Source organism: Diabrotica virgifera, chromosome 3 (assembly GCF_917563875.1).
Source record: "Diabrotica virgifera virgifera chromosome 3, PGI_DIABVI_V3a".
Taxonomy (NCBI): Eukaryota; Metazoa; Arthropoda; class Insecta; order Coleoptera; family Chrysomelidae; genus Diabrotica; species Diabrotica virgifera.
The window spans coordinates 67,468,048-67,479,784 of record NC_065445.1 but is presented as its reverse complement, the minus strand read 5'-3'; the positions used below and the strand labels follow the sequence as shown (position 1 = coordinate 67,479,784).

At 33.4% G+C, this 11,737-nt stretch overlaps 1 protein-coding gene across 1 annotated transcript in view; it reads right to left on the bottom strand.

Annotated features, from left to right (window-relative positions):
* Positions 1 to 602: 602 nt before the first annotated feature.
* Positions 603 to 11,737, bottom strand: part of LOC126881883 (SH2B adapter protein 2) — a 45,770-nt gene continuing 34,635 nt past the window's right edge. Inside the window, exon 7 of the mRNA XM_050646531.1 lies at positions 603 to 737. Within this exon, the coding sequence (XP_050502488.1) occupies positions 633 to 737 (105 nt within the window). The 3' untranslated portion in view covers positions 603 to 632. The remainder of the gene's footprint in view (positions 738 to 11,737) is intronic.

Below are 11,737 nucleotides of genomic sequence, written 5' to 3'. Positions count from 1 at the left end.
CCGGTTGTACCCTCACGCGTGGCAAGTGGTACGAGAATACAAGCTCACCCTTCGACGGGCTGTAGGAGAAGAGGGTTTTTTCTTTCACTCCACTGTCCAAGCCGTAGTTGTCTGTATGATTAGGAGTGAAGGTAAGAAAAAGGAGGGATGAAATGCTACTATTGAACAGGGTTGGCTTTATTATTATTTAAAATTGAAGGGTGTAATTACAGCTTTAACACAGTAAAAAATATAATATTTTTTACATGTGAAAATTTAACAGCGCGCTTTAACAAAAAATGCATTTTTTCTATAATTCTGGCCCTCCTTTAGAATTTCTTAAATTTTGTGGTCCACGTACCATTAAAAATGTTTTGCCCACTACTGATTTATGCGTATCGAACTTTTATATTGGTCGACTATTTCAAATGTAGTTCCGATACACTGTATTAATTGCGTATATCTTGTTTTTATTTGGCTTATTCTGTATAGTATGTTAAATATAATCCTACAAAAAAATGCCGCGCATTCATGTTAGGCCTATTCAATTAATCCTCGCAAACCGTACTAAATCTATGATTTTATAACAAAAAGAGATATTTAAGCTCAAAAAGTTGTTTTTTTTTAAGGAACAAATTACCTTCTACCTGTACTTAAACGAAACTGTACTGATTTTCAATGGCGCGCGAAGAAGCTTCAGCTTGTATTTGTTCTAATGAGGTCTCTTGAGTTCTAACACTACCATTGTACGTTTGAACCTGAAAAAATGTTTCAGGCTCTAGAGGTAGTTGTAGCTGATCATCTTGAAAATTTTAGGTATTGTATAGAGTTCTTACTTTGTACCTAGGTTGTAATAGCAATGGAAAAAGAAACATTTTGTTATGTAGGTCAAAGACTAATGTAAAAAAATGCAAATTATCTTAAATTTTTTTTAATGTTTTTTGTTGCTGTTTGACATAAATATCTTTGGTACAATAGAGGTGTGTAAAGGGGTAGTGTAACGCAATTTATGATGCCACATTCTATTGGCACGACTTAGCTCTTTCTAGTCAATCCCTATCTTCACCTGCAAGTTGGTACACATCAGTAACCTGAGCAACCTAAACTGGAAATTGGGTAATTAACCCCCAGTGGAATGTGGAGCCAGGACTGACGAAGAAGGGAGTTTGGAATAGCAGGTTGAGCGAAGTTTTACAACCATCCCTTGTAAAATTCAATTGTTGCGGATACAATAGCTAATGAGACAACCGGGCGGAGTTCACAATGATGAACTCAGCAAAGAAAAATAAACATGAACATTGAATTTGGAACACGGAATATGCTTGAAGCATATGATTAGTGTGACAAAAACTTGCAAAATTTGACAAATACCTGGGCGTACAGATTAGTGAGGACGACAACGAGGAAGAGGAAATACGGAAACGGATCATGCTGGCTAACAAACCATACTTCTATCTGTCGCAGGTATTTGGATCCAAAGGGAAGTAAAGTTCAAAATATACAAAACTATCATACAACCAATAATAACATGGCGTAGAAACATGAATCATGACAGAAAAGGCAATAAACTTTTTTAATACTTTAGATATTGATAAGGATATTGGGACCCATACGACAATGGTATTTATGTGAAGACTAAGGTTCACCAACGAATTGTATCAATATTATAAAGAACCCTCTAGAGTCTAGAGCAAATTATGCAAAAATACAGAGAGAGAGAGATAGAGAGAGAGATAGAGAGAGATAGATAGAGATAGATAGAGAGAGAGAGAGAGAGAGAGAGAGAGAGAGAGAGAGAGAGAGAGAGAATGAATTAACTAAAATACTGAGAAAATATATTACAGTGTTAACACTAAAATCAGATCGACTATGAAAATCTACAGGAAGTATGTGATAAAATGCAAAGGATGCTAAGAGCTTAAAGCCAATTTGCTTCATAAGGATAGAGTTCAATCTTTTTATATGTTTTATGTAATTTATGTAATAGGCCTTACTGATTTAATTCAAAAATACTTTTTTGCATTCTTACGATAGATACTTCATAAAGTGAGTTTTTTTTTCAAAGGTCAAAAAATGTTATATTGCCTTAGTAGTAATGTAATTAATATTATAGTATTCCTTAACATTGCTACTACAATTTGATGTTGATAATGACAAATTTTCTGGATTATACAGTTGTATTTTAATGTTTGCTCCACTGTGTGGAGCAGTTTGAATAAATTACGTATAGACCTTACACAAGTTAAAATCGGTCCTAAAACCTATTAATATACATACATACCTTGCAATAACCTGTTAGATACATACCTTAAATATCAACAACAATAAAACCAAAAAGGTCACGTAAAAGTAGATCTGTTAACAGAGGCAGTCTCAATTTAAAAGGAAGAAAAGGATTTATTCAATCATCCCTGTTGTTCAACATGCACTGAGTACAAGAGTACCTATGTATTTTCAAAGAAGAATATTAGGATTATGCGCACGATAAAATTATCTTCTTAGACAACACGGAAAATTTATAACCAGTAATATCTCGCATAACAGAAATCATCAATCGGTATAGGTTTTACCTTAACTCGAAGGAGGCTTATGAATGTAAGGTTTATTAGCAAACGACCTACATATACAAAAATTAACCCATTCTTTGCCGATCACGCGGCAGCGCGTGATGTGGTTACTTAAGTCAGGTGCCGTTCACTCGCCAGCAAGTGATACGGTTACTTCAGTTAGATGCCGTTCAACAAACTGGTTCCTAGCCAAGTTCCATCCTCTTCGATCGACAACGAATGGGTTAAGACATTGGCCTCTAAAATTAGAAAGGTTTTATTTTTTTGGACGCCATCCGTTCTACTCCGGTCATACTGCAGCTAATTGACTTACTGTACATCTTCCATTTACTTATTATAGGTCATTCATTTAGATGAACTCTTTTGTTTTGTGGAGATTTGATGGGAAATTGTGCATGAATCGTGTCACCTGACGTTGTGTTTTTGTTCAGTATTGTTTGGCACTTCATCATGGAAAGAGTTAGCTCGGTAAAGGGTCTAGAAATTATTCAGCTGTATTACGAAAATTGGCGTTCTACGAGGAATGTGTTTCCTGCGCTGAGAGCATCTTATGGTCCACATAATCGGCCTACCGAACGCACAATTCGCTACACAATCAGCAAGTTTGAGTTTGAAACCCAATTTTCATTATAGTCTGGGCAGATTATCGGAGAATAGGCCATTTTTGGGAAAAGGTATTTACCAGCAATTTTATTGCTGGAATCGAATCTTATGACTGTATATAGGGTGAGGCAGATAACTGGCCTATTAGAAATATCTCGAGAACTAAAGCCAACAGAATCATGAAAATTGGAATAAAGGGGTTTTGAAGGATGATCTATTAAATGAAAATATTTTCATCTCTAAGTAGAGTTTTAGATGTCAAAATACAACAATTCTACAGGGTGTTAATTTTGTTACGAAATTAATAAAAAAACGTAATTATCTTTTAAAATACCCTGTATACTATTACAAAACCTGATATACCGGAAGTTGCTTATAACTTCGTTTTTTTAAACGGGACACCCTGTATATTTTTACATTTTTTGATTCTCTTCGATGTCTTCTTTCTTAAAATATGAGGTTTTGTAATATTATACAGGGTATTTTAAAAGATAATTACGTTTTTTTATTAATTTCATAGCAATATTCACACCCTGTAGAATTGTAGTAGTTTGACATCTAAAACTCTACTTAGATTCAAATGATTTTTAATATACTCTACTATTGTTAAGAATCATTAGTATAGCTAAATTTTTAATTTTAGTATACAGGGTTCGTCGAAACTCGGAATGAGTATTTTCTGAGTTTTCTTAAATAGAACACCCTGTATTTTTGTATTGTAGTGAAATGATATTTTATAGTACTTTTTTATTTCTTAATCATTCCCTATACCTAACTGCTTTAATTTGAGAGTTATTGGTGATTCAAGCTAAACATTAATTGCAACAAAAAATACGTAAAATTTTATTAGGTTGGCCGTGAAAATACTCAATCCCAAATAATTTTTCAGAAATAAATACGTATTAATCCAGACTGGTCCTTAAAATTACCAATAATGGTTTAGCTATCAAAATACCTACGTAGTTAAGATTGTTGGTGCGATTAACAATTAAGCACAAATTAAAGCAGTTAGGTATAGGGAATGCTTAAGAAATAAAAAAGTACCATAAAATATCATTTCATTACAATACTAAAATACAGGGTGTTCCATTTAAGAAAACTCAGAAAATACCCATTCCGAGTTTCGACGAACCCTGTATACTAAAATTAAAAATTTAGCGATACTAATGAATAGTAGAGTATATTAAAAATCATTTGAACGTAAGTAGAGTTTTAGATGTCAAACTACAAAAATTCTACAGGTTGTTAATTTTGCTACGAAATTAATAAAAAAACGTAATTATCTTTTAAAATACCCTGTATACTATTACAAAACCTGATATTTTAAGAAAGAAGACATCAAAGAGAATCGAAAAATGTAAAAATATACAGGGTGTCCCATTTAAAAAAAAACGAAGTTATAAGCAACTTCCGGTATAACCGGAAGTTGCAAAGAGATGAAAATATTTTCATTTAATAGATCATCCTCCAAAACCCCTTCATGCCAATTTTCATGAGTATGTTGCCTTTAGTTCTCGAGATATTTCTAATAGGCCCTTTATCTGCCTCACCTTGTATATTAATATTATAGGTATGCAAAGTCCGCAGATAGTGTGCTACTTTTTTTATAAACAAAATGGCGCCGACAAATCGTGTTTTTTTCAATTTTTGCTCTATAACTCCACGAGAAGTAATTGTTTATCAATAATTAAATAACTTGGTAATATAAAAGCTCTTTTCGTATAGATTATAATTCCAGAAGCCGATGGAAATTGACTGAACAGTTTAGCAACAATTGAATTGTTAATTAAAAATTTACGGTCGCTATAATAACCACAATAATCATGATACATAACAAAAATTATGATTTTACCTATGTAATGTACTTTACAGAATTGAAATTAGACTATTTAAGCGGCCTCAGGAATATTTTAAAATTATAAACAATTTTTTGGCTTATAAACAAATAGAATATCTCGGGAAATATTAAATTAAATTAAATCATGAAAACGGAACTGAAAAAAAACGGCAGGACACTTCTTTTGAAAGAAAAAACTTTTAATTGTGATGAGTGGTTCCTGAGATACAACCGATCAAAGTTGACCGGTATTTACAGCAAAGATATAAACAATAGGATCATAGTTTTTGAGCCATCACCTTTTTATTTTTGTCGTCTTTCTCCACACTAATTTTCATATCTTTAAAGTACCTACTCATAACATATATTATTATAATAAAAACTATCGATATTACCAGTGAAAATTGCCAAAATAGCAAAATTCGTGTGTTTTTAACGTTAAAATGTACACTTGTAGTAAGTTTATCGTTTGGCAATTTAAAAATTGCCAAAAATAGCAAAATTCCAATCAAAAATCTCAAAGTTCAAAATCGGTATATTTTAAAAAATGCATTTCCTCGGCTTCCCATGGAGCAATTTTCTTCATTCTTTTTTTGTTCCCAAGTAACTCGAGTAGAGCCATCTAACTAATGCATTATTAAATGTCAAATTTGCTTTTGTTTTGTTATAATAAATTAATTTATTGGAATCCGGCTTTTCCGAATCGAATGCAAAAAGTTGCATAGCGATTCATTTTGCTGCGGAAATAGGTAGGTTTATTTCTTCATTGGGTAGAGTATTATTCTTCATAGCTATTTGTTTGACTATTTGTATTTTTTTTTCTAGTCTGTTCGTTTTTGTTATTGATACCGATATTTCACTTGAAACCCTAATTGAGAAATAATATATTTTAGAATCATTGTATCAACCATTAACAAAAATTTGTAATAATCCAAAAAATTTGTCATTAAAACCATTGTTGATTTTCAAGGCCTGGTTGAAACCAAGCCAGTGTCTGTTTTGTTTCTTTATTGGAAAAAACAGGTAAAATGAAACCAGTATAAAAGTTGAAATGTTGTATTTACATGTCGATACTTAAAATAATAAATTAAAATAATATAAATAATTAATAAGATCACCTTTTAAATTAATATTTAATTATGATTATGAAACTTTCGAATCTTTTACATATTCATTTGTGATATCTGAGACTAAAGACTACAGCCAGTCTGTAAAATGTTAAAACTAATAATTTCATTTCAAGGTTTAGATATTTGAGTTGTCATGTATTATAAAAGTGACTAATAAATAACACAACCTATAATAAATGTCAACGGTTTTTATTAGTTTAAAATAATAACTCCGGATATTACTATTAATTTATTTGTAGTACATTATGTCTAGAAAATATGTGGAACTTTTTATTTTGTTATTGTATTTTTTTGAAAGTTGAGTTTTTCATCTAATTTACGCTAGTTCAATGTTATGATGTTATACCTATACCCTATACAGTGATGAGTGCGCTAATAACCGGCAGAATAACGTAAAAGACTGAAACCATATTAAGTTGTGAGATAAAACTATTAGAGGGGGGAAACTTAGCGATATAAACCTATAAATTTACATTTATAATTGACATAATTGATTCTTTCCCACCTTCAGACGTATCGGACGAGTTTGGCAATTACCACTGTAACAGTGAGACTTTTAGTTGACATACTCCTCTGATACGTCTAAAGGTGGGAAACAATCAATATAATATAAATCTATATGTTTTATAGCTAAATTTCCCACCTCTACTAGTTTCATCTCTTTTTATCTTACAACTTAATATGTTTTCCATCTTTTGTATTATATATTTATATTCCATCACTATATATATACTACATTATGGAGGTTTTCTATTAAACAGACAGTTGAGTTTGTGTTTAGTTTTGTGTTTTCTAGTACTTGAAAAACAAAACTGAAACAATTACTTCGGCCCTTTTCCACTGGTTGTCAAGAGTAAGTCAAAGTCCAATGACTAACCAACATGAAAACAAAAATAGTCACATGCTTTTCTAGGCCGTCCTATAGACCTTCTCCCATCCGGCCTTTCCCAAAACACATTGTTTATATTAGCTTTGTTCGCAAACAGTCCATGACTGGTTTCTGACTGATTCACATGCGCAGTTCCGTTTTCAAGCTCTTGAAAACGGAACTGCGCATGCAACTCAGTCAGAAACCAGTCATGGACTGTCTCCACGAACAAAGCTAAGGCGATTGCCGTTACTGCGTACCAAACGCCCTGCCTATGTTTACTTCGTACCGATAAATTCACTATTTCTCATCAGTACATCACTGTATAGAGAAAAGTATTTTTAACGAGTATCCAAATGGTTGCCCTTCTGAATCTAATTTATAATCCATTTAGTTCTATTTGACAATTTCCTTTTGTCATCCCAAACATGCATTAACCTAGCAGAGCTATAGCTTTCCTTCCATTAAAAAAATAATACAATTAAATAAGTAACCATACCTTACCACTTTATGCGTGTCGGTGAAGAAGTCTAAGTTTATGTGTATAAAAAAATATTGTCCTTGACAGGCCAAATCGGCAGGAGAGAACGCCTTTGAAAATACCCTTCGTGTTTGCTACCTCCAAAAAGAAAGATGTAACCAATACTTTTCCAAGAAAACTCAACATTACTATGACATCAGTACTTCTGTTTATCTGAAGAGATTGGGCAGTTTGTTTTAGGTCTTTTTTACGGAACCGTCGACATTTATATAATTGAACATAAGCCACGCATTCAATAAAATAAAACTGAAATAAAAATATGAACTACCATAACAAAAAATAAAATTGTGATAAGATTGCACTGGTTTTCATTTAAATGTCCCATTATAAAACAGCTAAAATCTGGACATACATTTTAAGGTTAAGTAACCAAGGTATACTTATTAAATTCAAATATAGCTACGACTAAAGGCCGGCGCCCACTTATACGGAACAGCCCGCTACGGAACGGCCCGCGACGATCGACATTTTAATATTTTCGTGTATTCAAATGGCTCAGCGCCTCCTTTAAGGAATCGTAGCACATCGCGCTGAGCCATTTCAATACACGCAAATATTAAAATGCCGAACGTCGCGGTCCGTTCGTAGCGGACTGTTCCGTATAAGTGGGCGCCGGCCTTACATAGACGGTTTAAATATTTGTAATATATTTTCAAGATCTAAAAGGAGTAATGATTTTAGACTACCAAACTCTATAAACTCTATTAAACTCTATAAGTATGGGAGGCAATGGAGAATACAAATATAAACGTGGAAATCATAAGAATAATAAAAAAATTTTATAACAACACGACCACGAAAATTAAACAAGGAAACAAACTCGCCGAAGGGTTTTTGACAAATAAGGGGCTCAAACAAGGATGCTGCCTCTCTTCAACACTTTTTAAAATATATTTAGAACAAGCTCTGAAAAATGGAAACGGAAATGCAAGAACATTGGACTCCCATTGAATGACCATACACTATACAGTGATGAGGGCGCTAATAGAGAGATATCGCAAAGGCAAACGTTAATACCGTGTCAAGACGTAAATAACAGATAATGGTCTATTTCAACACAGCCATCAAGAGAGTTATCGCAAATGTTCTGGGGGGGGGGGTTAACGTTATTATGACAACCGACGTTTGGGATTAAATATAACCTAGAAATTAATGTTGAGGAATACTATAAATGTTTTTATTGAAAAATGACTTTGGATATTGAGCAGGTTGACATGCATTTTAATTTTAATGATTTAACCAACAATAAATATAGATAGACGGTAGAGTCGGAAACAACAACAGCGGAATAGAGGAGTGCATGGGAAAAGAAGGAGAAGAAATGCTAAACAGAAATGGTGAAAGAATAATAGAAATATGTATGGAGAATAAACTAGTTATAACAAATACAAAATTTAAACATAAAGAAGTACACAAATACACGAGAGTACAAGACAGCAGAAACGAAAAATCAATCATAGATTACTTTTTGGTAAGCAGCAACAAATGGAAAAGAGTACAGGATACGAAAGTGAAAAGAGGCTCGGAGATTGGCAGTGACCACCATCTAGTAATAATGAGAATGAGAACAACAGAGGAAAAAGAAGAAAAGAGAAGAAAGGTAGTAAATGAAAAAATAAAAAGTTACAAATTAAAAGAGGAAATATATAAGAAGAAATTCCAAGAAAACTTAGATAATACTTTGAAAGGTAGGGCAAAAAATACAAATATAGAAAAAAAATGGGAATATCTAAAAACCAGCATAATCAAAGCAGCTGAGGAAACTTGCGGGAAAGCAAAAATAGCAAACACTAACATGAGGAGAACAGAATGGTGGACGGAAGAAATACGAGAGAAAATAAAGAACAAAAAAGACAAATGGAAAAGATACCTAAGCACAAAACACCCGGAAGATTACGAAGCATATAAAGAAAAAAGGAAAGAGGTTAAAATAGCGGTGAAAGCAGGAAAGGAAAGGTCATGGGAGATATTTGGACAAAAAATGACAAAAAATTATAGGGAAAACCAAAAACTCTTCTACGGCGCATTAAAACAACTCAGACAAAAGAAAGAGCACACGATGCCGAATATAAAAGACAAGAATGGAAACGTACTAACAGAAGAAAAACAAATAATGGAAAGATGGAGAGAACATTTCAAAGAGCTAACTCATGTAGACAAGGACAACATAGGGGAGATACAAGAAAGGAATGAAGAACAACAAGTGGAATCCATAACAAGAGAGGAATTAGAGAAAGCAATAGAAAGAGTAAAACTGGGCAAAGCACCAGGCAAGGATCATATCACCCCGGAAATGATAAAATTCATGGGGACAGAGGGAATGGATAGCATGAAAGAACTAATGAATGATATCATAAATAGAGCAGAATTACCAAAGGACTGGAAGAAAGACATTATATTACCAATACACAAAAAGGGAGACAAGAGAAACTGTAATAATTACCGAGGTATCACCATATCAAGTATCCCTGGGAAGGTATTAGCAAGAATACTAGAGACAAGAATAAAAACACAAATAGAAACAACTATGGAAGACACACAGTGTGGATTCAGGAAGGACAGAAGCACGCAAGACCTAATATTCACATTAAGACAAGTAAGTGAGAAGGTAATCAAGAAAAATAGAGAGATACATATGTGCTTCATTGACCTGGAAAAGGCGTTTGACAGAATCCGAAGAAAGGACGTTTGGAAGACACTAACAGAAAGGGGAGTCGACAGACACATAATAGAAGTAATAAAGGATATGTACAAAAATAATACAAATACAGTAAGAACCAATAACGAGGAATCCAGAGAATTTTCTACAAGTCAAGGCGTCAAACAGGGATGCGTGCTGAGTCCACTGCTATTCTCAGTGGTACTGGATGAAGCGATAAAGAAAGCCAAGAGAAGAATGAGAAAACTAACATTAGGATACTGGCAAATGAAACAGACTGAACTATCGGAGCTACTATTTGCAGACGACATGGTATTGATAGCAGAAAACAGAGAAGACTTACAGAACAATCTTGAAATCCTAGAAGAAGAACTATCAAACATAAATATGAAAATTAATACAGAGAAAACAAAAACAATGATAATTTCAAATACGAGGAAGACACACGCAATAGAATTAGACGGGAAACAACTAGAGCAAGTGGAATATTTTAAATACCTAGGAGTAATAATCGAATCAAATGGTAAACAAGACATGGAAATAAACGAGAGAATGGGACGAACAGGAAGCTTATTTAACACTATGAAAACAACATTTTTTGGGAAAAAAAGGGATACCGGAAAAAGTAAAAACGGCAGTCGTTAAATCAGTAGTTAGACCAACAATCATGTATAGCAGCGAGACATGGACATTGACGGGGAGACAAAAATCCAGAGTCAATGCTATGGAAATGAGGTTCCTGAGGAAAATAGCAAACAGAAAAAGGACAGACAAAATACGAAACGAAACAATTAGACAAAACCTAAAACTAGAACCAATCAATGAAAAAATAGTAGAAGGACAACTTAGATGGTTCGGGCACGTGTGTAGAATGTCGAACGAGAGGCTAACAAAACGAGTGTTCGAAACGAGAGTGCAGGGGAAAAACAAAAGAGGGAGACCAAGAGTTATGTGGGTAGATGAAATCAGGAAAGAAGTCGAGAAGAAGGGATTGACATTGGAAAGTGCAAGAAACCTAGCGCAAGATCGGAAAGCATGGAGACTACAATGCCAAACTCAACTCCACCAGCCTTACACCTAAAGGTAGAAAGGCTTAGGACTAAGTAAGTAAGTAAGTAAAATATAGATAGTCAGTATAAAAATAATATAAAATATCTGAATAACTAATATCCTAAATACACAAAAGGTAGACTATTGTAAACAAAATAACACACAGGTTTCTGAACACAAGAAACAAGATGATTCACAGTTTTTAGTTTATAAAATTTGTATTCTATAAATTATTTTTATGTTTCATCCCAAATGTAAATTAGCGTTAACGTTATTACCGTCCCTTATTTCGACCTAAATAGCGGGACACGTTATCCGGTATGCATATTTACAGATGCTAGCGCGTGTTGACACCACGGTGTTGAAATCGGTTAGGGTTTGGAAAAACAGTACGTTTACAGATGCTAGCGTGTGTTGACACTAAGGTGTTGAAATCAGTTTGGGTTTGGAAAAACAGTATATTTACAAATACTAACAGATTTGGACACCAGAGTGTTGAAAGC